The sequence below is a fragment of the Python bivittatus genome, unplaced genomic scaffold (genome assembly GCF_059951505.1).
Source record: "Python bivittatus isolate LINGU-HERP-01145 unplaced genomic scaffold, Pbiv_v1 ctg000850_np1212, whole genome shotgun sequence".
Taxonomy (NCBI): domain Eukaryota; kingdom Metazoa; phylum Chordata; class Lepidosauria; order Squamata; family Pythonidae; genus Python; species Python bivittatus.
In genome coordinates, this window is record NW_028277112.1 from 50,283,148 (window position 1) to 50,310,536 (window position 27,389).

The window sequence follows — 27,389 nt, forward strand, 5'->3', positions numbered from 1 at the left end:
TAGCTTATTACATTCCATCCTCAGATCATGGCATAATTGATATATTATCTTGCTCACAGAGAAAATGGTACTGAAAATTGACAGTAATGCCAAGGGCAGTCCAGGAAGAGGTACCAATAGAGCTCTGGGACCTTGACATAAAGTCTGTTGCAAACATAGCTCACTTTGGTAGATTATGGATTAGAATTTCTAGTGCACTTTAGAACAGGGAACTTGTTCTATTAACTATTCATAGGGGCTTGACTTTTGAAAATCAAAGTAAATGGAATGAACAAATGCACATTATACATTAATTGTGAAAAAACAGCAAATACATGATTTTGCTAATTTTGATAGAATGTTTACTAAAGATGGGAAATTTTAAGACATGTAACTACTGGAAAAAAGGCAGTGGCTATTACGAATTCTGTTGTGAGGAATGAATGTTTGTTGAAAGAAGCAAAAATGGTTCTTTTGTTGCAGTGTGCTTCTGCCCAATTTGTTATATGGAAGTGAAAGCTCAACATGTCAGGAAGAACATAAAAGTAAGTTGAACGCAATGGGAAAAGGTTACTTAAATATGCATGGTGAAGAGATAGGGTCAAGGGTGAATGGCTGATGAATAAATGTAGACTGAATACAAAAATAACTGGTCCAAAAGAATATTGAGGTGGCTTGGTCATGTAGACAGCATAAATAAAGATTAAGCTGCAAAACAATTATATGAAGAGTTAACAGGTCAAGAGGAAGAGGAAGACTGAGAAAGTTCTGATTGAATGGAGTTGATGAGGACCTCAAAAGAGAGTTGATGAGATTCTTGTAGTTGATAAGATCCTCAAAGATGTGAGAAGTTTAAAGAATAAAAGGCAATACACTAATCAGTGTATGGATGTGATGCAAGTAAAGGTGATTTGCAATAATAGAAAGGTATAGAAGCTATATTTAATAGTGCTGGTGGAAACTAAATTTAGTTAGATTTTACTTTTCTATTATTTCCTATCTTTAATTTCTTTTGTTTATTCCTCATCACTCAATATTGCATGATGTTGCTTATCCAGCAGGTATATATGTATATATGTATAGGTATGTATGCATGTTTGCATCTCCTTCTGAACATTAAATGAAAGTAGTCTCTCAGATAATCTGTTCCATTTAGGAATATCAAGATCATTGAGTTCTTCAATCAGATAGTAATTTAAAGCATCCATGGTATGTTTTATTTTCTATAGACCTACAGCCCCCCAAAATAAGTACAAGAGATATCCTTAATATTGTTAGTCAATCGAATATTCCACCTTGAAAAGTCTCTCATACACAATGTATTTTTGCTGTTTTATTAAAAAGGGGAAAAAATCTAATTGCACATTGTATTTCTAAAAAACCCCCACTCTATATTAAATATCATAAAAACAATGGTTAACGCTTAAAGATGTAAAAATTGTCTAAAAATATAATTTGTTCTCAATATGCTTTAACAATTGGTTTAGGAAATTATATAAAAGTTATATTCTGTTGTCTTAACTGCATTCCCAGCTATTGTGAGTTCCCTAATGAAAGAGTTAGACAGAATTTACGCCAGCTTTGTCTCCCCAAACATTGTCATGCCTCCAAGTTAAATCCAATATTATATCTATATCTATTCCAAATCCCAGGATCAAGAACTGTTGCACAATTTTGGTGACCTCAAGCCTAATTTCATGAGATTTCACTGTTCTTGCATGAGATAATATTTCAGGTTTTTGGAGCCCAAAATGAAATTAAGTTATTACATAAGATTTTGGCATTCTAACCAGATTTTAGGTGATCTCAGGATGAGATCAGAAAAATCTGACAGAATTTTGCGATCTTGTGAGATTTTGTGTGATTTAGTTGTGAGTATCATCCTGATTATTGTCCTTTGCCATTTCCTATCACTCAATTAAATTTAAATATTAAATTGGCTTGGATTTACCATATCACATTCTCTGTTATTAGAATTAGCCCACATTGTCTGTATCCAATACCTCATTCATATCATTTTACAGCATTTAGACATTAATACCATTCTAAAAAACAGTTATCTAGGAAAAGTAACAAAAATAAAATATAATCCATAAATATGATCTATTTAAAATATAATTTTTATATACACAATCCTTTTTTCTATTTTTCCCACCTACATGATTAATCCTTCAAGCTACAGGATATCAGTTAAGAATTTTTTTTCCAAATAATATGATGATCATTAAACTGATGTCATTAGGAATTAAAAGGAAAAGTTTAATAATATATTGATTCACATTCTTTCCTACAGTCTTTAAATTTCTCAGCACTCTATTCTTATTGACTGCATCCTGTAGCCTTTACCTAATGACATAACAAGGCATTTTGTTTCTTTGTGTTACAATAACGTTTAACAGCATATGTAGAGCGAAGTGGCAGAATGAATCAAATGACAGACTGCGCCCTTAGGAGAAAACATTTTGCTCAGTGCAACCAAACAAGTTTCTATTAATGGTGCCAGTTGCTCTGAATTCAATTCCCTAGGAAACATTGCTGACTCTGGTCTTGCCATGAGCAAAGTGATAGTTCAACAGATTTTTTGAACTCTGTATGCTGCATATAAACTGCACTGTTATATAAGCTTCTATGAAGCTACAATTGAACTTCAAGCTACATAGACACATGGGCATATTTTCCTTTGGTAATTTTTGGTAATAAGAACATCTTCCCCAAAACTTTAAGCAATCAAATTAAAATGATACTAGCTCACAGAGAGTCCTATAATAATAAATCCAAGTTCTACTTAGCCTCATAATCCCATTTGCACTAATGGTCAGTTTACACTTCTAATACTTTTAAGGCCATGATTTTTCAAGATACGGTGCTTCCATTTAGCTCTCAAGGGTATATTCCCATTAAATTTGCATTTAAAGCACTGATTTCCAATCTCCAAGTTGCAAAGACTGTTGGATGCAATGCCCTTTATCCCTGATCATTGCCAATGCTGTTTGTGAATGATGCAGTTGAAGAGAATAATATGTGAGAACCAAAGCTTTAAAAACTCCAAAATTACATTGTATGGCACTGGATTCCAAAAGGTAAATTTGCATTGTTTGGAATTGTAATGCCAAAGACTGACCTCAAATCCCAAAAATGAAATAAAGAGAATAATGTATCTCTCTATGGCTCACAGATACAAACATCTATTATTTTTCAGACTGTGATAACATAGGATTAGTGTAGCATAATGTAACATAGGGGTAAGCACAAGACACGTTTAACAGAAATGGAGAAAAGCAAGAAGGAAAAACGAGACCTCCTCTGCACCAACAGCACTTCCATTTTGCATTGGGCCATCACTGGGTGGTGTCACTTCAACTTCAATTTTTTCTGAAATACAAACAGGAGAAAGAAATGTAAAACTGGGAACCAATCAGTTATTCGTTTTATTTTATTAAATTTATAAGTTGCCCAACTCCATTTTAATTCTGGGCTAATTTGGACTAAGCTCATGCTTTAGTTTCATTGAACAACTGAATGCAAATATCTTATTTTTTAAAGTAAGTTATTATTTATTACAAAATGCAGAGAATTCAATACCCTATATATGGCAGACAAACTGAATGTTGCCATGAATTAAAGCAGCTATCCTACATTAGGCGTCATTTACATGAACTGTACTGTGAAAGACTGGTTTAAGTAATTCTATTGGGGAAGTTAGGTTTAAGACATAATTTCTCTTATCTATTCAGTATTCCAGTTATTATTGCAAAAAATTGATCACTCAAGCCTTTTCCCCCAAGAGTCAGCTATGATAATAATCTTCTTTTAATTCAGTACAAATTAAATTGAATACACAAGTTGGTGAACTGCAAATGAGCCAATCAACTTGGCTATCCTCTATGTGATAGAACGGGGTCATCTAAATTTAAAGTTAATTAAAAGTGAAAAAGATTCTGAAAAATTATAAAGTTTTTCACATCTGTTTTCACTTGAGAAACGCTTAGTCCAGAAATAGTCTCATTATAGACCTAATGTAAGTTTAGTTGCATTCACATCTATATCACCAAGTTACATACACAACTTTGCAACATATTCTAAAGGTGCCATGTGAAGTTTCCAATAAATTAACGTATCAGAAAGGCATTGTAGGAGGACAGCCACATTAATCTGTGGTAGTTAAAGAAATATCTGTTTTGAAAGAAACATGCTGATCTCTTACACTTACCAGCATGTTTGGCTCTTCCATTCCGTTGTTCACCATCTATTTCTGGGGACTTTTTAGCCATCTTATGAAGAATAGATGCCCTTTCTTTGAACTTTCCTATAAAATATATACATCTTTGTTAAACATGGTTAGTTCTCAACTACTGCCTCAGCTTTTTATTCATCCAGTGGTAGCATGTCACTCTGACTTCTGCTAACTTAGTCTGCTCCCTGCTCCAAACTTTTCCCAGCAGAAAGAGATAAGTTTATTTCGTTTCAATTAATTATAGCAAAACATGCCAGTATTACCATAATAATTTTTACTAACCAAGTGACTACCATAGAAAAGAGAAATTTTATCTCAGTCCTGTGTGTTTCCTATTTCCTTACTCAGAAATATATTTCACACTGAACTGAATGGATTTCAGCCTGTACATCCTGCTTTCCTGAAGATTAAACAATGTACTGTGGTATACATATCTATACTGTATACGGTAAAGGCCCATGTGGTCATATGATTGCTTTCAGAGGCCTAACATATATATGCTTATATTCACATAAGAAGATAAAGTCTCCCCATAGTCTTTTATATGGCCTTCTTGGCAACAACATGGAAGTGATTTACCACTGCTTTTTGACTTCTCAGTTTAGCCTGGTGGTCTCCCATTAAATACTAACCTGTCCAACCCCACTTAGCTTTTCAACATCAGCCAAGGTCAGCTATGGCTGCCATCTAACTGGATGGATGGATTGATAGACCAACAGAGAGACAGGCAGGTATAGTAGATTGCATTTGGATCTATCTATGAAATATACATTTTTAACAAGCCTTTGTATAACTTGGAATCATATCAACATGTCAGTTGTGCAAGTGAGGTACAATGCTTCTAAACAAAGCCATGACCTGTAGAAACCACCATTTGTTCACAATCCACACACAAGTCTCCCTGTTGCTAGTTCAGCTCTTTAACCACTACACCAAACTGGCTCTCTCTCTTCCACAATGGACACATACATTCTGTGACACTGGACTTTTGCCTTTGTAATAATGAATGATCAGTTTTGGAACAATTGTAGATGCTTCAAAGTCTGACTGCAAGAGATGAAAATGGAAAGCTTATATGCATCCTAAGGCAGAAATTCCTTTTTCAAACTTCTTTTTTCTTCTGAGGTATGTTGGAGGGAAACTCTTGTTAATTCCAACTGTGGGATTGAGTTCAATCGTACCTTCCCAACAAAATGGAGTGTGAACAGAATGGGGAGAGGGCTGTTCTTCCCTTGTAATCCCCGCACATCCTGGCAATCCTCCCTTTCACAGATATGTGAGGGGCCCTGGGAGATGTGAGGAGAGAAAAAATGATTGTGCAAAAGGAAGTCACCTCATGCAATTCTGGGTTTTGCTGATGATTGTGATCTCCCTACTGGCCAACTTTTTGTCCTGGGCTTTCCTAATATTTTAAATTAGATGAGTAGTTCAAATGTAATGGTAGGGGAAAAGCACTAAAGAATAGCTACCAGCCTTAGTACTTGCAGGGAAGGCAGAAGAAAGATATTGTTTTGGTTCTTTTTTCTTTTACATGTCTAGGTTACAGATTACAGTACTTACTGATTTCCTGCCTGATAAATCAAAATGCCTGAATTTCAGATTAGTCTAGAAAAAATAATAGTTTATTATATCAGAAGCAATAAGCATTGAATAGGGGACCATAAGCATCCACCTCTGCAACCTGAAAGCTTAGATAGTCTTATTATGAAATAATGATATTTGAGAAGTGTAACAGTCACCAATACAATTTGTGTTTTTTTTCCTGACAGAATGTATATCCTTTCAGAAGAAGTGCTATTATGACAGAATTAAAGTTTCAGAGTTATCTTTCAAAATTATTATTACACTGTTTTTCACAGAACAATATATTTCATTCGCCTGACACAATTTGAAAATAGCAACCTTTAAGAAAAGGTAATACAATAAGGTACACAATGTTTCACAAGGTACACAAATATTACCCTTCAAAAAAAGAAAGTCAGTCTATTTAAATAGCTATTTCAAAGAAAAATGTTGAAGACAGAAATAGTTAAAGACAGATAGTTCTGGTCATTCCTTTAACTTAACATAAATGGAAAATTCAAACCTAAAACAATAGCATCAAATCCTCAAATAGCATGCATCTGCATTTGAATAGAAAATCGATAGTGAAGAATGTAGAAAGCAAAATGTAAATCTACTGTCCTGCAACTTGAACAATCTCATTATGTGGTTAGTTGTATGATGGTGCAATATTGCAGCTGTTGCTCCTGCAATCATTAGAGCTGATGTACAGGTTGCTGCTCCAGACTCTGGTAGTGGCAGACTGTCATTATATTTATGCTTCCAAAGATGATTTGATATGATATGACATATGATATAATATGACATATATATATATATATATATATATATCTCCACATAAACCTTTCATTTTTTAAAAATAATAAATTTTATTAAAGTTTAAAAATACAGAGATAAAAAACGAATACAAACTAAGAAAAATATGAAAAGAAAAAGAAAGAATAAAAAGTGCAAAGGGAAAAGGGAAAAGAAGAAAAAAAGTGGGGGGAGGAAAAAGAAAAATATATATATAAAGAAAAAAGAATATAGAAAGAAGTGTTCCCCCTTCATCAAGGCAGGTACAAACAATTTCAGTAACTTATCGCCTTCTCTAACATTTCAACCAAAGATGTCTTCATCCTGTATCTCATCTTTTATCTGTTATTTAGTAAATAATAAAACTTCATCCTTCAATCTTAATCAGCAAAAGTCCATTAAGAGTTACCAGAAATAACGATACATATAACATTAAACAAATAAATCAATTTCACTTCCTTTCCTTTACATAAACCTTTCAAACATACTAGAGTTCTAGGAAGTCTAGGAAGTTACAAAATCAAATGCAGCTTATTTGAGATGAAGAAGTTTGTCCTTGCAGAGTTTGTCAGGAAGTCAAATGTCTATGCTTCCTTCATCTGATTCAGCCATTGTTTGCTCAAATAGCTATCAGCCCAGCTAACATTTGAGTAGCACAAGTATCAAGCAGTCCAGTGTTCTCCACAGCAATGGATTTTGTTAGGAAAGTGAAATATTGATAGAAATATTTACTCGTAGTTTTGTCAAATATAACAAGTGTTCTTCTGAAAAATTGGAGGAAGAAACAAGAGGAGCCTACAATTTTATCAGTTATTCATAGACTAGGTTTAAGTATATTATCTTAATTTGTTCTTTAAAATACTTTACATATTGATAGTGATAGTTTTGATAGATTATATATTACCAAGGAGGAATATGCTCTAAAAATAGCTGAGACATTTGCAGCAAACTATAATGATACCAAAATGGCAACATACGTGTGATGACATCATCATGCAAATATGACTGATGCGAATATGCAAGTGTGTGTGATGAAGCTGGAATGCATATTTTGGCATTTGCCCCTCCAGGGATATAAAAGAACAACAGTTAAATACAAACGTTTCAGAGAGGTTGCGGTCCTTGCTCTCTCAAAGAAGAAAATATTCTGTAGCACTGACTCTCTCATTTCCTGTTTTAAACCTATGCAGCACCAAAGCACATATCATTATATGAGAGAAGGAATACTTTTTCAGCTAAAGGGCCATGCGTTCACTTAAAAAAGAAAAGAATTGAAGTCCACATCACATTCATAAACAAGCATACTTATTTGGTTAATAGATGAAAGATTTACATGATTTGAAAAGAAATCAGAGTTCTAACAAGATCAGGGCTGTTTGAACAGCAGGGACAAAAATGATAGGGACAGCAAAGAGAAATTGGAAGGTGGAGAAAAGATTAAGCAATTCTCTCTCTCTCCCCTGCTCTATTTCTTCTGTATATCTGCCATCTTCCTTCTACTTCCTTAAAATTACCAAAAAATAAAAAAAATGTCCAAGTGAAATTCTGTTCTTAATTCAATGATGGGGTAGATAGGAGAACAGCAACATTCATCTCTCTTCAATACCTCTTACATGTCAGAGAAATATGATATTGTTTTGCAAGAATGCAAGAACTATCTTTTACAGCTTCTTTTAAAAATAATTTTAAATGTTACTGGTAAATTACTTCTGGGTAATCCCATGTGAGACAGTGACTATATGCTGACATGTTGCTAGCTATGCAGTTAGGTTCCTCGGAGCAGATCTGAAACTGTACTTGACAATACATCTACACTCTACGACGCTTCATTTTATTTTTACATTCCGATGCCTGGGACATTGTACAAAATCACATGACTGCTCCTCCACCTGAAAAGGTCCCAGACCCCTTGATAAGCAGTGACGCTACATAAACACCATCAAAGCTGAGTGGATCTGCTACAAAGAAATACAACTGAATTAAAACTGGAGTCATCTAGGTTTTAAAAGCTGCTTCTCCCTTTCTGCTGCCTCTGCAATTCGAACAAGGTTGGGCTTAGGAAAACAGAAAGACTAAGTACAAACTCAAATATATGTCTGATGCTCCTCAGTTTCTTTCTCTTTCACATGATTTCACAAAACTATTCTCCTAAAATATAGATGTGTTTAGGCAGTAACATACCCCACTCAAATGTTTTCCTTTCATTCTATGAAGATTTATTTTCTGAGCCACAAATGGCAATTCAGCATTTAGTATTTATGCATTTTAAAAATATATAAAGGTAAAATAAAGGAAAATATTCTTCTTGAAGTTCAAATTGAGCTTGATGTTCAATACAGAAAGGATTGAAAGTATTTCTGGTGTACTTTTCATCACTTCGTCATGCGCGCTGTTAAGTGCATCTTCACTTCTCCAAATATAGCTACACAGTTCTACAGTAAGACTGGCTTCCAGAATTCAAGACTTATTTTGAACATATGTCTACTTTAGTGACATGATTACAATGCCTAGTACTACTGATATTTAGTGTTTTTAATTTTTTAAAATCTCAGTGATGACCTTTATATATTGATTCTTCTGATGTTCAATTCTTATGCCTCTACTATAGAAAGCCAGAAAATGCAGGAGCTCAACCTGTTTATGCACTGCTCATGTGCTTTCCTAAACACATGAAATTTAATACACATTATCTAATACATAGATGACATATAATTAATTTACAGGAAATTTGGCAAAAACCACTAATATTTACAAATATATATATTTGAAACTGAAAAGATCAATTTCCAACTTTTTAATATAAGAAACAATAAGCATGATGAGCAATTTTCCTAAATCTTAATATTAATAAATGTAGGTACATTTATTTGAAGAATGCAGGTTTTAAAATATGTACTTATTTATAGAATGTTTATCAATATTATATGACTGCTCTTAGTAATATCATGTTGAGTGAATACGCTGTATGAAAATAAAATTAAAAATGCAAGTTAGTTAAAAATATTAAGGGTTAAAAATGTTAAAATGGTAACACATCACGTTATGCCACTAAACTCATGCAGAGAGGAACTGAAAGAAAAAAGTAACCATGATAGTCTTTTGTGATTAAAAAAAAGAATAAAAAGGCTGACACAAAATATCTAAAATATTTCTTACCTTCTTCAGTCATTGTGTCATAATATTTTAGCTTTCCATATGATCCAAGCTCTACAACATTACAGTAAAAGACAACAGAGATAAGGAACTCGTAGACATTCAAAATAATTGACATGCTTTCATACATTCTTAATCAACTTCATAGCAGTAACTTTTCTACAGAGTAGTTAAATTTCAAGTTGTTGAAATCACAAATAATTGTTTTTCATGTGAATTTTTAAAATAATTAAATATTGTTTTATAATAAGCATGTTGTGTCAACTGCTTTAAACACAACTGTACATGCAAGCAGAATAAACTTTTTTTTTTCAGTCCTACAGTGCAATTTTTATTTTCTCATATAGTTAAGTTTAACAAAAAAGTGATAGATTTTATCTCTGTAAAGATGGCCCTATCTCTTCAGTAAAATCTGGATTTAAATGTAGATGCATGCAATGATATACCACTTAAAGGTTTCTGGGCCAAAAAGCTATCTTTTCAGAGAGACATGAGAAGCCACAGAGAAATGGCACTCACATTACTGAATTAATGTATAAACTTATATTCTAGGATTTTTTTTAACATACTACAATTTAGTATTTTTCTATAATTAGCCCTAGGCAAAGTCAAGATCTACAAATGTCCACTTATGAAACTTGTATTCATTAGAATATCATTTAAGAAATATAAAATGTTAGCAATTCTCTACCTTTTTGTCATATCAGGGAAAAAAAAACATTTTTCTTTATCCAAATTATATGATTTTTTGATAAGTGGGAACAATTAGTCTTAATGGTTTTTAAACCACAATGATTTATGACAGAATGATTGAAGATCAATTAAGACATTAAACGATAAGAAAAATGGAATAAACAGAAAAGGATAGGAAAGGATATACATAAAGTACATTTAATTAATATAATATCATATACTACATTTTATAATAGAACAGAATTCTCATAAATACTGGTTAAATAGTTGGAAAATAATATGTTTCCATATCATAATTTGGATGTCCATAAAGAAAAGGATTCTTTTCATAAGCAAATGTAGGGTCATATTATCTAACTCCCTCAGCCTCACCTTCTTCCTGTTTTGTTAATACTTGTAAGATCTAGTAGAACAATGGCATCAGGAGAGTCAAGTAAATTACCTCTTGCTCAAATTTACTTTCCCAGAGGAAAATAAACTGTCAGATCAGTTATAAACATTTAGACAAAAAGAAATGTTGATTAAGGCACTAAGAGACAGGTTCCCATTGTTTCACCCTACCAGATCTAGTACAGAAGGCATGCTCCAGGTCCCTTCTATTAAACAGTACCACCTTGCTGTGCCTTCTCAGTGCCAGTGCCTGCCCGATGAAACAGCATTCCCCCAGAGATTTGGATGGCCCTAATCCTGTTAGCCTGTTTAAGGCACTGAAGACCTGAATTGCTTCCCCAGGCATTTGGGTCAGGTGGGTAGATGAGCAATGCTGTTGTAGATGTGCTTTTTTTTTCTATGAGTGGTGTTATTATTTATCATTGGATGTTGGAGGTTATACAGTCAGGTCCAGAAATATTGGGACATCGACACAATTCTAACATTTTTGGCTCTATACACCACCACAATGGATTTGGAATGAAACAAACACAATGTGCGTTAACTGCAGACTGTCAGCTTTAATTTGAGGGTATGTACATCCAACTCAGGTGAACGGTGTAGGAATTACAACAGTTTGCATATGTGCCTCCCACTTGTTAAGGGACCAAAAGTAATGGGACAGAATAATAATCATAAATCAAACTTTCCCTTTTTAATACTTGGTTGCAAATCCATTGCAGTCAATCACAGCCTGAAGTCTGGAACGCATAGACATCACCAGATGCTGGGTTTCATCCCTGGTGATGCTCTGCCAGGCCTCTACTGCAACTGTCTTCAGTTCCTGCTTGTTCTTGGGGCATTTTCCCTTCAGTTTTGTCTTCAGCAAGTGAAATGCATGCTCAATGGGATTCAGGTCAGGTGATTGACTTGGCCATTGCATAACATTCCACTTCTGTCCCTTCAAACACTCTTTGGTTGCTTTTGCAGTATGCTTTGGGTCATTGTCCATCTGTACTGTGAAGCGCCGTCCAATGAGTTCTGCAGCATTTGGCTGAATTTGAGCAGATAATATTGCCCGAAACACTGCAGAATTCATCCTGCTGCTTTTGTCAGCAGTCACATCATCAATAAATACAAGAGAACCAGTTCCATTGGCAGCCATACATGCCCATGCCATGACACTACCACCACCACGCTTCACTGATGAGGTGGTATGCTTAGGATCATGAGCAGTTCCTTTCCTTCTCCATACTCTTCTCTTCCCATCACTCTGGTACAAGTTGATCTTGGTCTCATCTGTCCATAGGATGTTGTTCCAGAACTGTGAAGGCTTTTTTAGATGTCGTTTGGCAAACTCTAATCTGGCCTTCCTGTTTTTGAGGCTCACCAATGGTTTACATCTTGTGGTGAACCCTCTGTATTCACTCTGGTGAAGTCTTCTTTTGATTGTTGACTTTGACACACATACACCACCTCCTGGAGAGTGTTCTTGATCTGGCCAACTGTTGTGAAGGGTGTTTTCTTCACCAGGGAACGAATTCTTCGGTCATCCACCACAGTTGTTTTCCGTTGTCTCCCGGGTCTTTTGGTGTTCTTGAGCTCACCGGTGCGTTCCTTCTTTTTAAGAATGTTCCAAACAGTTGTTTTGGCCACGCCTAATGTTCTTGCTATCTCTCTGATGGGTTTGTTTTGTTTCTTCAGCCTAATGATGGCTTGCTTCACTGATAGTGACAGCTCTTTGGATCTCATCTTGAGGGTTGACAGCAACAGATTCCAAATGCAAATAGCACACTTGAAATGAACTCTGGGCCTTTTATCTGCACATTGTAATTGGGGTACTGAGGGGATATCACGCACCTGGCCATGGAACAGCTGAGAAGCCAATTGTCCCATTACTTTTGGTCCCTTAACAAGTGGGAGGCACATATGCAAACTGTTGTAATTCCTACACCGTTCACCTGAGTTGGATGTACATACCCTCAAATTAAAGCTGACAGTCTGCAGCTAACGCACATTGTGTTTGTTTCATTCCAAATCCATTGTGGTGGTGTATAGAGCCAAAGATGTTAGAATTGTGTCGATGTCCCAATATTTCTGGACCTGACTGTATATTGTGGGTTTCTGTTTTTTTAATCCTTGTAAGCCATACAGAGTCACTTGTGTGAGATGGGTGGCTACATAAATCATATAAATAAAAAAGTTAAATACATAAAAATAAACAGTGCTGGGAAGCAAGGCCTCTTGAAGATTGGACCTAGAGAAAGTAACACATCAATAGTAACTTAATTCAGAGAACACAGCCTTTGTCTAACTCAATGAGCTATTGTCTATATACTGCCACTCTCATTAACCTTACCTAATAATCATGCATGTTCAATCCAATTAAGATCGAATACCCAATAAATTGTTCTGCTGAACTGATCAGTGTATACTGTAATTTTCATAAGTCTATATAATAGGGTTGCAGCTCTGCCCCTCTTTAGGTTGGCCTCTGCTGCCTTTGGTACCACAATAAACAACTTGTGCTTCAGTGAAAGACTGTATCTGATCCCCATTATTAAATAATTCTACAGAGAAATTTTCCTCATAATCACTTGTGATTTTCTCTCAATAATGATTTGGTATCAATAGCTGATTCATGTACTTATTCATTCTCACTCTCTATAATTCTATTTCTTTATTTCTGTTTTCTCTTTTTAATTTAAAAAGACTACAGTAACCATAGGCAGAATTTCATAGTCAAAATTACATTTTAAAGAATTAGTCTGATTTCTAAGGCTTGTAAAGCCCACTGCCTGACAAGTTTACATACCCATGTGGTACATTTGATTGAATGGAATTCTGATAATTTAGCAGAGTTATTCCAGTTGATCCATGAGTTATTAAACTATATTCAGTGGTTATAACTATCTCTCAGTTGCAAATATAGCCATTTCTGAATGTGTTTCTCATGCTAAGCAGCTCTAGGAGCACTTGAAGGAAGTATATCTTCATCCTTTTCCAACTAGCTTCTGACTCAAATTGAGTAATGAAATGGTCTTGGAAACCTAATGGATGACCTTTGTGACAGGGGAGAAACAAGGTGAATGTATTCCTGATTATCCTCCTGGACCTGTCAATAGTAGCTTTTGATCCATCACCCATGATAACCTGCTGAACTGTGAGTTAGGGACAATAGAGTTCTATGTCTACTTGCATAATTGTCCTTGCTGAAGTGGCCATGGGATCATCACAGGATTTTGACTGAGGTGCTCTGTATATATTCATGAAATCCAGCTCTAAAATGGTAATCTAGTTCCCAGTGCTTGCACTGCTATCTTGGCAGGCACAGTTCTGGCTGTAGAGCATTTAGAACTTTATCCACCATTAGTTCCACTGATCTGAGATTCTTGATATTGTATGTTAAGCATTTTACTTTGATTGGAACTGTTTTGAGTAGTTCTCAGGCTAAAACTGGCAGCCATTGATAATTATGGCATTTTCCCTGATAGCCAGTGACACTGCCTTATGTATCTGTCTTATTGAACTATCCACTTTGGACTCCATTTGGACTGAAAGTCCATCTGCCTTTGATTAGAGACAAGGCCTGTGACAGGGTTATTGATCCCGGATAGCTATTCCTTCTGTGTGTTCTGGGAAAAGAAGATAAAATGTGTCAAACAAAGATCACTCCTTTGATGATATTAGCAATATATATATGACATTGCCTCTTCCTATGAGAGGGGCGGGGGAGGGAGATCAGATGGGAAGAGGCAATGTATATCTGGCTTAGACACAGCAGGAAGAATATTGGCACCCCCTGGTCCTTTTAGTGATATTAGTAGTTGCCCCTTGGTATCTACAAGCTCTTGTCAATTCCTTGATTAATATGTTATATAAATATCACCTGAACACTTTCTGGATCATCTATACTTGTGAGATGTCTCCATTTTCCTCATCAGACAGCTGTCCTTCTTAATCTGTACCTTCTGAAAATCCTTCTCCCTCATTTCACTTTCTGATTGTTTCTTGGCTCACTGTGGCTATGAAGGAGCTTCTTCCTCACTTAATGTGTTCAATATTGAGGATCCTTGTAGGAAGCCCTCTCCTCTGCTCCCCTTCTACATACTGTATTTTATTCCTTGTCTTCCTGCATCTCTTTCATCCCTTGCACTAGAGTTTTTAGATGGAAGGAGGAGTAAAATGTCAGACAATGTGCTTTGATTTGTTTTGGACAGTCTACCAACTTGCTGAGCAAAGAGAACAGTTCCATTTGTGATGCTGCTTTGCTTGGTGACAAGAGACTATAGATGCTAAAGAGGTAGAAAAGCTGCCCCTCCCTGTAATCCTAAGCTATCATGAAGATGTCATACATTTGGGCAGGCTCACCTTTTCTTTTTCATTTTCTCTATCACTTAAAAATGACACTTTCCCTTTTCTCATTAAAATGACTGAAACAGTTAACCCACAAAGTACAATCCTGTCCTAACATCCTAACGACTAATCTTAGTGTTAACTAGATGCTAGCCAAAATGGGTGCTGTGTTAAAAAAAATGAATGAGTACAAATTAATGAATAGATTTGAACTGTTGGTCAAGTTTTTATCAGAATCTATTATATGATTCAAAATATTATGTGTCCAACTTTGGGAGTCACATACTATAGTATAGTAACACATTTGTTAATGACATCAGCACAGTATTCACAACAGAGATGGAACTGGGTATTTCATGACATATGGTTCTCTCTTACAAAGTACCTCACAATATCTCTTCTCACTTCTTGCTGAGTTGAAATGGCAGCAACCTGAGATAAAGATGTAATCTTAATTCTAGAAAGACAGCTTGGTTTAAAAGTTGTTTATCCATGATATAAAAGAAAGGTGGTAGATGAGGAAAATATCAGATAAATCTAAGATGGCTAAATATAAATTTCTGTGAAAAAGAATGTTGCAATTATTAAAAGAAATAGAATAAATTAAGCATTTAGTAGAAGATAAACACTATCTGGAAAGACTAAAATGAGTATAATAAATCAAAAGTGGGATAAAATACAGTAACTGAAATCCAAGATGATTCTAAAAAGACAAAAAAGGACATAAGATTATATGCCCCAAACCATAGAATCACATCTAATATTTAAGAGAAAGGATATCAGATAACTAGCATTATTTTGTAAACATTTTATTCCATTAATAGAAGGGACACAAATAGAATTCCAAAATAGAATTCAGATGAACAAACATAAAAAACAGAGAATAAGCATTAAAGCAATATGAACATAATTCCTCAGTACTGCTAATGAGCTGAATGATATACATCCATGCTATTAATTTAAAACTAAAAAGATTATACTATCTTGAAATAATCTGTATATTTCATTTAAAATTCTGATACCACAGATATATATCCACCTCTTAGACTATGCAAGAACAGCTACTGGATTGGATCCAAATTTGCTAGCTGCCCTGTGAATAGAAAATGCCAGAATTCCCAGAGAGGCAGATTCATTAGATAATGTGGATAGGAAGCTGTTGCTGCCAATTCCTTCTTCCCCTTGTGGTGCCCAACATCAACTCCCCCATTACAGCATCTTTCATGACTACTGTGGGAAGGAAGAAATTGGTAAAAATTGTCATATCACCCTTTATCAAACACCATGAGAACTCTATCAAGCAATGTCCTTGATTCATCCCATTGTAGTTAAATTCTACATAAACAGAATGGAGCAAGCAGATTTTATAATATATTATGTATCTTGATAAATATTTCTAATGCACATATGAAACACGTTCAGCCTTTTGCTCAGTGGAATACTGCTATATGATTAGCAATACAGATTTCCAACATAAAGTTTCATTCAAATTATTTTATCATGTACATGGTAATTAATAGACACTTTGGGGCTGCAACTTAAAGTAGACACTTCTTTCTAATATGCTCCATTGCAGTTTATGAACTGTTAAAAAGCCACTTCACAAGGTTTGTTTTTTTTTAAGTCTCAGGATGTTGAATCCTTATAAGTAGGGATGTTTACTAAATATCATTCCACATTCATGGCATTCAATATTCCTGTGAATTCAGTATTAGTTCTACATAAATTGAAAATTAATTAACAATTACAATATTCAAAGGTAGAAGAAATGAGAAAGGAGGGGAGATAGACTAATCAGAAAAATAAAAATGGTTCATATAAATTATTATGAAATATAAATCAACAAGATGCTATTTTCATAGAATTATTTTGTCTTAACATAAAAGGATGCAAGCAAGGATTCTATTTATCTATGCACATGGAATAAGATGTTGATCAAAATATAATTTATTAATATGTTATAGGATCTTGTAATAAAAAAAATGACATTACATTGCCGTGCAAATGAAAATGTGCACTAATATTGTGTAAAAACAATACATTTAATCCAAACACTATGAATGCAGTAGCCACAGAACAATCCCCCATGGGGATAAAAGAGCACCGGTTTACACTCTATTTCTTCTCTAATTCTTCAAGGAATTAGAATTCAGTTGCTGACATGACCAGGGGTACAAGACCTCAGGCATAATGAGGATATGTCCTCCTTTTTGTCCTCAGGTCCTCTGTCCAGTAGACATAGCCTTAACATCCAATATTGTCCAGCTTTTTGAATATCTATCTCTTTCTGAGCAGCTTTTCTCCAGAGCAAGTCCCTAATAAGTGCTAACCTCAAGTTAACAATCTCCATTCTGTGATCTTAATTAGTTGGTTAGTACCCTGGCTTGCACTAACTGCCTGAAATTGACAAGACCTTAATCAGTTACACACTGAAGGCTTTGCTTCCTAATTGGCTGGTGGCTTGCAGTGAGCATGCTAGGCAAACAGCCAGCACTAGCACATCCCTCTCAATGTATATTCCCCATTGTGTGCCTGTTTACTCACTTGTAATCCCTTTGTCTCCATTGAATATAAATACAAATATTAAACAGTTAGTGTGTCCTCTCCCCCCCCCCACACACAATTTGTCCCCTTTTCCAGTTGTCCATGTCCTCCTTTGCCTGTTCAGATATCTGGTAACCCTAGACATGACAAACATGGAATTTCCTCCTTTTCAATTATTATGTTCTCCATACTAGTAAAGCAGGTGTATTCCGTTTAGAGGAATTATGGAAACTGAGCATGAACATGATTTCTCTTTTTGAAATGTGTTAAGAAGTCTGTGTCAGTTTTGTAATTTTTAAAACATGGTTTCTTTTGCGTGTGCGCACATGCACGCACACACACACTTATATATTTGGGTGAAAACTATACTTTGAATGGTCCAATGACAGACTCACTAATTATATTACTATTACTACATATTGATGCACAACATTATATATTTATGAGAATGAGGGTCCTTTGTCTTTCTGGAAAATAATTAGGGCACGCAAAGCAAAAACATGATTAGTTTTGCAGTCTGGGAGTATTCTTGCTTCCAACCTCTATATGTGAGCTGTGCCCTTTCTAAAATCACACAGACCTGCTACTACTATTCATTACTTGACCATATGTAGGCTACCATAACACTCTATGTGATGTTGACTGCATAAGCTGCTCAGAAAACCCATGTAATACAAAATGCAACAGCCAGTGGCTTCTGATGTTTACATTTCAAAACATTTTACATTAAAACACTTTTAAAATTTTCACCGGCATCCAGTTTGTTTCTGTGTACAACACACAGTATTTCCTAGAACCTCTGAATTCATAAGCCCAATTTAAAGGACCCTTTTTTCCTAAGCACTAGGTTTATCATCTAACCCTGCTCCAGGTTCCATCCCTTGATGGAGCGATAAAAACAGCTTGATGATGGAATGGAAAATTTCCTTCAAAAGAGATTTGATCGTGTTTTAGAAAGGTAGCAGAGATTCCTATGGCACTTTTCTTTTTCCTGATTTATTTATTCATTTAAAAGCTGACCCAGGCAGATTCCTGTTACACACTGTTGCTTTTAAATCCATGGTAGACAGACTTCTGGCTTGCAAAATTTACTGTGTTTCTTACTTGAACTCTAAGATCCGACAGCCAGAAAAAGAAACAAAGGACATATGGATGAAAGACAAAAGGACTGTGTATCCAAAAACTCGTTATGAATACTTTAGAACTCAAAGACTTTCCATACAAAAATCCAGACTAATCCTGTTCACATAACCACAAACATTCAACGCAGCTCCTTTTCTGTAGCATAATGGGAGAGAATAGTTCTATTCCTGCCACTTTAAACAAATGGAAAGTTGGAATCTTTATGGAATACTCTGAATCACTGGGAAGGTAACCTTAAATCCCAGTTTGTTTTCTGCATACTCCTGATTTATTTGATATACTGTATTTATCTGTTTTGTTTTTAATCTGGAAGCAATGCTTGAGGAAAAAATGGGATAGAAATCTTCTTAATAATAAAAATAAATAAAAGATAAGGTAGTAACTTTTCAGAAGATATCCTAAAGAAGTAATTAACTTAAGTTATGGGAAGTAGATTTAAATTAGTTAGAGAAGCCACAACTGATTTTTCATATGCTTCAACTGGAAATTTAAAGGCAATAGCTGATGCCTACAGTTAGAGACAGCAATTCCTTTTTGTAGAGAAAAGCTATTTTTCCCACTCTCTCCCTCCCCCCAATAAAGGCATTAATGACACCCTGTAAATATTATCCCATTTGATTTAAAATTAAATATGTAAGGTCTATTTTAAAAATACCATACACCTTAAAATGTTGAAATATAAGCACTAATTGTGACCGTAAATAAAAAAATAAATATTCCAGTTCTCCTGTGTTGTTGATAAGAGCTGAGCTGAAAGAATTTCCTCCTAAAGAAATCAACTTACAAATACATTAAGAAATATTTTGCTACAATTACTCTTTTTCTTCCTGCCGTAGACCTACCTTTTTCCAAAGTGAGATCAAGAAAGTATTTTATACAATTTTTTAAACTCAATATGACATAACCCATATGTCCATTTGTATACCATTTATTTATATTATTGATAAATACCTATTATTTATAAATGATTATTGATGGAGGAGGAAGAAAATTGGCGATCAGTACTTTTTGCAAACAAAGTCCAAATGTATTTCAAGAGGACACCTCAATACCAATGGCCCCAACCCTACCAGCTTTTTGGAAGGCCGTGAAGACCTGGCTCTTCCCCTAGGCTTTTGGGCCAGGCTGTTAGTTACTGGGGCTCTGGGGTGGGTGTCTTTTGAGATTTTTAATGAAAATGCCTTGAATTGGGTTTTTTATACTTTATGGTTGTTGATATCTTCTATTTTTTGTCTGCTGCTCAGAGTTTTCATTGGATAGATAGGTGGCCTCATAAATCTGATAGATAAATAAATAACTAAAATAATCTATCAGTGTAACATCCATCATTGCATCTGCATTTGCTGTCATTGAGAATTTTCATCCTATATAATCTTTTCTACAAGAATAACTTTTGCTAGCTCAATATTTTCAATAAAAAGCTTCCTCAATAAACCTAAATAGGACTTAAACTGATAATATTCTGAAAAAAATGTTCTTTACGAATGAAGCATAATGGCTTAAATCAGAACAGTCAGCATAAATAGTGGGCCCACAAAAATCAATGGGAATTGCAATAGCCATGATGTTTGAATCCTGGATCCTAGGTCATTGTTTCCAAGCAGAAATGAAAGCCAGCAATAGCCAAGATAATAACAAATAGGGATTGTGGATTTGAATGTCAGTATAAGCCATTCTTTCCTACTAGCTAGTAAGCTGTTTATTACAATAAATCAAAATATGCCATAAATATTTGAACACGGCCATTATTTATCAGACTCCCACCCAGCATCTGTATTCTGGAAGAGGAATGCTGCTGTACTTTTTGTACAGAACAAAGTGAAACATTTTGAACATTCTTAATTCCTATACAAGTATTTACAAAAATATAAATTTTCCCTGCTATGAATATGTTGTCATTGAATTAGAATAGTATAATATTGCCCAGCAGATAAATGACTAGATGGGAAAATCAAATAGTTCTATCAATTTTTTTTAATCCTCTGTTAATGGCAAAATAAACAATGAATGAAGTAGCAGTGGAATACTAATTTTAAATTGATACAAACTATTAATTACAAATTGATGCAGAACACTTTTTGTGTCCTTTGTGTATATTCTTGCCAGGCGAATATCACTGTTGTTATTAGATCAATTTATCTATGCACGCTATAAGAGTTTTTTTCAGAAAGCAGAATAAATCAATTAGCATCTGTGATACTATAAAAGACTATATGTAACAAACTGCTACTTGGGACTTGAGTGGTATTCTATTTAATGTAGCTTCTACATAGGAAGAGGTGAGACCGGAAGATTGGCTTAACCATCATTTGGAAAGAAGCTTCTCTTAGGAGATGGCATTTATCTTCCATGGGAGATTTATCACCTGCTTCTTCAAATTGATAGCACAGCACTACCAAGCTCCCTTGGTGTATGGAACAAACTCAGGGATTATGCTTAGTGTATACGCAGGGATTATGCCCAATAATGCCAGCCTGAAAATAATGCAATCAATGTCAATTAGTGATTTTGGGAGGAGGGTTAAAAAAGAAGAAAAAGATACTAGGGCTCATGAAATTATCAATCCTCCATTCCAGAATCTCATCTCCTACCTGTATATTGCATATAGCAAAGTTAACAGTGTTTGCTATTCATGAATTTGGTAATAATATATACACTCTTAAGACTGGATAAAATTTTGTATGCAAGTCTAGAAGATTTGTTGGTCCAGGTATTTCAAGAACAGAATTTATTTTAAAAAAAATTAGGGCATATATGCACATTTAATTTAATTTAATTTAATTTAATTTAATTTAATTTAATTTAACTTACTGTTTCTTTGTGTGCCCCCTCTTACTTTTGTTTTCTTTTCCTCTCTATGCAGCTTTTTTTTTTCCTTTCAAAAAAGCATTTAAAAGGCAGGAACAACATCAAACTTAGATTAAGTAACTAGCTATGGATCAATACCTTCCAAGTAAAACTAGTTTAGCATTAATCCTGACAATGGGTTTCTGGAATTTCCATCTAAATGCATTATTATAACATAGGAGTTGAAGTATGCTTCCTTCAAGATTGCCCCATTAAAAAAAATGCATGCACTCTGTGTGGTTTACCATAGATACAGTAGATCAGATGCACTGGTATGCTTCAAAAAGGAAAATAAGAATATACCAGTGGCAATTATAAACCTTGTGGGTTTTTTTAAGACGGTAAATATGATTCAATCATTCCTGATTCCACTTTAAATTTTTTAAAAGCCAAAATTCAGATTCAAGAGAGACTAATATTAGCACGGTCAAAGCCAATGTGCATCATGCTGCATTTTAGAGCAATGGTATAAATATAAAATACTCTCCCACCATTTTTAATAATACTTGCAAACCAATACATGTAGAAGAATGGAAGATTAGCACTTTTTACACTGAATATTAATAAAATTATGGGGAATAAAATTAAAGGATCTCCATTTGAGAGTGTTTTAAAACTGAAATATTCAGGCCTTGCAAATACAAGCATACTTTCAGAAGACATATTTAAATGCTGAAAATAAAAGCCATAATAGAACATGCACATATATGCAAATACATACTCATAACTATGACCATGTTATTTATCAATTTAATTTAATTTAATTTAATTTAATTTAATCTAATCTAATCTTAGCTGAAGGTAGAGAAATAATCTCAGTAAGGCTTCTATCTTAAAGCAGGCATTTAGAAATATTTAGTCATAGTAGGATTTTACATGTACACAACTTGACTGAAATAATCAGAAAGCACATATTTAAGAGCTGTGCCCACAGAAAATAGAGAAATATATGCAGACAGTTTTAACAAGCATTAACTTTAGAGTGAGTGAACAACATAAAAAATCAAACTAACAAATTAAAGTATACCTTCAGCCAATGGATCAAGTGTATGAATCATAAGTTGGAAAATGCTGTTCCTCATTAGACTATTGTGAAGAGATGCAGAACTTCCACCCCTTTGGAGACGTGGTTTAATCTAAACGAAGAAAAAAGAATAAAAGATTTCTGAGCACTTTTCAGCACAGTTACACCAATACATATCTTCACATTTCAAGACAAAGGAACACAATTACAATTAAATAATATTTAGACAGTCTTAATACTTTGCAGCATGATATAATGCTTCAGTCTGTGGATTGTATTCAGCACTGCCCAATGCCAGCCTTGTGCATACATATTAAAAATAAAACTGAAATATGGATGCAGCTAGTGAAAAATGGGCCATTCCCAGACCACAGTAAAAATAATTTGATAATTCTTATACTGTCAGAAGAACAATATGAGAACCAAATTGGACCACAGAAGATCAGGCTTTTATCATAATGTTTCTATTTTCTCCTGATTTACTGAAGTTTATTGTTAAGTGCAATGGTAATGTTTCTATTAGGCCACAGTCACTACTATAAATAAGCATAAACATATCTAAAGCTGCTAAGAACCACTTTGACAATAAACATAATGAGAGCCACTGAACTGAGCTTGTAGAACAATATGCTCTATGATTGGTTATACAGTTTTTTGAGAGACTACAACTGTCTTTTCCACCACTAAGCCTACAGTGATCAACTCTGTGCAAACCACTGTACTTCTGTGCCATTTTCTTCTGGAACACAGAGTGAGAAATACAGCATCTGGCTAAACACAGGGAAGGAGGAATGTCACATATGTTCACAGCACCTTTAAGGATATAAATCCTGAGTCAAACTCAGGAGCATTCCATGGGACACCAAGCATCTGCCAAACTGTATTTGGGGGAAGAGGAAGCATGGAATGCTCCAGAGGGGAGGAACATGGCTAAAATGGTTCATTTAAGATTGTTCAAAATTCAGGAGAGGCCCAGATCTGATCCTAATAAATCAGGGACACTCATGAAGAACAGTGTCTCAATCTTTCTCCATCCCCAGTCACAAAATTATTCAATCCTAATAGTCAATCCTAGTTTTCTGATAAATGTACAGTACTTATAAACATTTCTAAGCTTATATATCCCTTACACTTTAAAAGCCAGATATACACCTAAACACACAGTATGTGAAGCAGCCTTGAAAGTAATTACATTCTTGGCATATTATTAACCCTAGCCCTAAATCCTCCAGAACTACATTTATGACTATATGATACACAGAAGAGTTTCTTTATCATCAGTAATGTTCCCTAGCAGCAATGTTCCTTATCCACATGAATCTGGAGTGAGGGAATACATATTATTTTGTCACTTACATATATTCAAAAGGACATATTTACTGAGATAACATGAATGTAACTGTATAAATTGATAGACAAAAAACAATCTGGGAAAATATTTGCAAGAAAAAGTACTGAGTGGCTGGGGTCTCTCCTGTTTCTTCCTGCAAATAATTTCCCAGATTATTTCTACCACAAATTGAACTTATTCACTAATAAAAAAGTTGCAGTCATAGGAAGCTTGCTTCCCTACTTCTTAAAAGAAAAAACACTGCTCCAACTACTGCTCCAACTACTAAGTTGCTTTAGTTGTGGATTCAGATTCTATTTATCAGGCTGTTTTATTAATTTATATAATTAAAGAAAGAGAAGCTAACTTTTCCAGATCTAATTTGACCTAATAAAGGCTACATTACAATCAATAGTGTCTGTAACAAATAGAGTTAAAGTCAAAATGATGTTTTATACCCATGATGAGATCATCACACAAATGCTACAATTGTATATTCATTAATGATGTCTAATGCAAGTACATAAGCAGTGGCATTTGCATAATTATGCCATCACGTATGTCATCATTTGTTTTCTGTTGCCCTCTTTCTGCCCACACACACACACATATCTACCTCATTAGAATCCACAGACATTTGCTGTAACATGTTTCTGAAGATAAAATCATCCTTCCACCATTATTATGGCACATTCTATAGTAATACTGAGTAGTATTGTCTAGTTGCATTAGTTACTTTCAACTACTGCAGTTTTAGGATGTAAACAAGATGCTAGGGAAGTTTTGGTTAACTATCTTTGTACCTGTCCCTTAGACATTTTGGTTAAATACAATTTGCTGAAATTGACTGAGTGTCCAAAGGAAATAATTATTGTTTCACCATAGTAGGCAGTGGTCTTAGCTGCTCTGAAGAAAGTTGTTTTGTCCAGTTTCTCTTACTGAAATCCTTTCTGAACCCAAAAGATGTCAGTAATTGTCTAATTATATATCTTCCTTTGGAGGCAATGCAATTGAATGAGTACATTAATTCTTCAATGAAATTGATTCTCCACACCAAGTTTAATATGATTTCTTGCCCTGTTTTGGCATGGAAACCATCTGATCCATCTGTCCTTGTACAATGCATATCCCCCTCCCCTCCCCCTGCAAAATCAAACAAACTAGGGCTATGAAGTTTACAATATTCCAACTTTGCTCCCATCTAGTGGTCATTTGGAGCTTTGCAGTCCAGATCTGATAGCCTTATACTCATTCTTAGAAACTATTACAATACATATACTCCAACTATCTTTCTATATTTCTGTTCTTCCCTGTGTTTTCCTATTATATATTTTTCCTCCTTTTGTCTTTTCTATATTTTTCTCTTTTGCCTTCTTTCTGTCTCTCCCCCATTTTCCTTTTTTAAAACATAAAATTGTAAAAGCAATTTGCATTAAGTGCAAATATATAATACAATACTACAGACCTAAAGATAGGAGTGGGAACTGAACATAGATGTGACAGGAAAGTAGAAAATCTGAAGTCAAAATATGTTGAGGAAAAAAGAAACTATCAGAAATAAGCAATTAATAACATTTTCAGTATTTTCAACATTTTCATTTCCATAGAAAATAAACTTCCATTATGCAACAGAATCTTCAGTTCTGAGGCCAAACCAGCAAACTTCCCACCAACTTTTATTGGCTCAAAACCAAGGACTGTTTAGTTGCTACTTGGCTGACTTGTATTTTTTTTTTTTAACTAAATGGTGGCTTAATGGTTATACCATTTATCCCTGGCTCCTTAAACTGTGGAGCCCAGGAAACCTAATTTGTGCCAGATTCTTTTACATAAGATAAGGGGACACAGATATTATTTTGAAAGCAAATCAACCAAGGATTGAGGACCAGATAACCTTGATCCACAGAAAATAAGATGTGAATGTTTGTCTTAAACTGGCAAGATCAGGAAAAAAAATTAAAGACCTTATGCAAATATATTCATTTTCTGTTGAAGTATAAATAAAATAAAAATAGAATCCCAGAATGGATTTTAATTCCTAGAAGTATAACTATAATTATATAGGCAGCTACTGTATTGATTTATATTGCCTCTATATCTATTATATCAATGAAGTGCATCATAGCCTTTAACTAGCATTGCTCACAACATTCATTACATGAGATGAAGCCACTTAGTACAATGATGTTTTTGTTCAATACCTGTCCAAATTTTTAATCTACTTCTTTAAACCCATTTCTCTAATTAATGCTACAAATAATTGTACCTATAGCAAATGAGCTATAGATACACATTTTACTGCAGAGAAGGTTGAAAACAAATGTTTCTATCTCTTGCCTTCTTTCATTTAAAAATATCCTACACTGTAGCATTTTCCCCCTATTTTGTAGTGGTAAAAAATATTTTGAACAAGCATCCATGAGCATGAGCTGACTTTTTGTTACTGAGATCCCCAGATTGCCAGAAAATTTGCAATGCAAACAATTCGTGCTGTATGCCAAACTGTGCAAAAAATCTGTAATAAGTAAACTATTTCATAGAGTTCTTTCACTGAAACTGACAGGAACCCCTGTATGTGGTGGCAGTTCATGAAACAAATTAATTTTTTTCCCATATATTAAGGAACAGTCATTAACTAAATGCCATCATGTGATGAAATGACAGATTTATATATAAACTAGTTTTAACTATTTTACCTACATATTTTAAGAACAAAACACATATAACAGTATCTGGTTTTCCCCACATTATCAAACCATGTAATTTGATAGTGGGGAAGAATCTAAAAAGAATAGTAAATCAATAAATAGTAAATTGTTAAGACAGCATAATATTACTATGTAGGTTAATGCTAATGCGGGTTAAAGGGTTACTTAATATATTACTTGCAACTGCAGAATATGCTAGCATATATTCTAAAAAAATGTATCAGAATACAGTATATGTGGATCACTTATTTCCTGACAAAATAAAGAAAAATTAAGGACCTAAGAGTAAGTCTTTAATCAGTAGAATGGCTTGAATGAATTATAACAAATGTCTTGAAAATTTGACCAACAAGATTCAGATTTTTACATTAAAAGCCCAAGGGAGCAATAAGGAGCAGTATAGGCCTTAGCAGTCCTTAGAGGCTAATGTGAGATAAAACAACAGCCAATCCAGCTTCAAGACTGTGCATGAGACCCTTTCCCAAATTCTTATCTATTCCCACAACTGACCTCTAAAAGAGGTGAGAGATACTGTCTTTTTTATTGCTTTCTGCTTGAAACAGCATAATTTATTTCTAATCTTATCTGTGATAAGCGACCTCTTTCTTGAGAAATACTCTAATTTCAGAGGACAAAAGGCCTTTCATTTCA

General features: G+C 34.4%; 1 protein-coding gene across 1 annotated transcript in view; it reads right to left on the reverse strand.

Moving 5' to 3' along the window:
* Positions 1-27,389, reverse strand: part of SLC24A2 (solute carrier family 24 member 2) — a 75,548-nt gene that overhangs the window by 21,383 nt on the left and 26,776 nt on the right. The window contains exons 5-8 of the mRNA XM_025163574.2: positions 22,704-22,812; positions 9,728-9,778; positions 4,190-4,285; positions 3,278-3,351 (exon numbers count right to left, since the gene is read on the reverse strand). Of these exons, the coding sequence (XP_025019342.1) occupies positions 3,278-3,351; positions 4,190-4,285; positions 9,728-9,778; positions 22,704-22,812 (330 nt within the window). The remainder of the gene's footprint in view (positions 1-3,277; positions 3,352-4,189; positions 4,286-9,727; positions 9,779-22,703; positions 22,813-27,389) is intronic.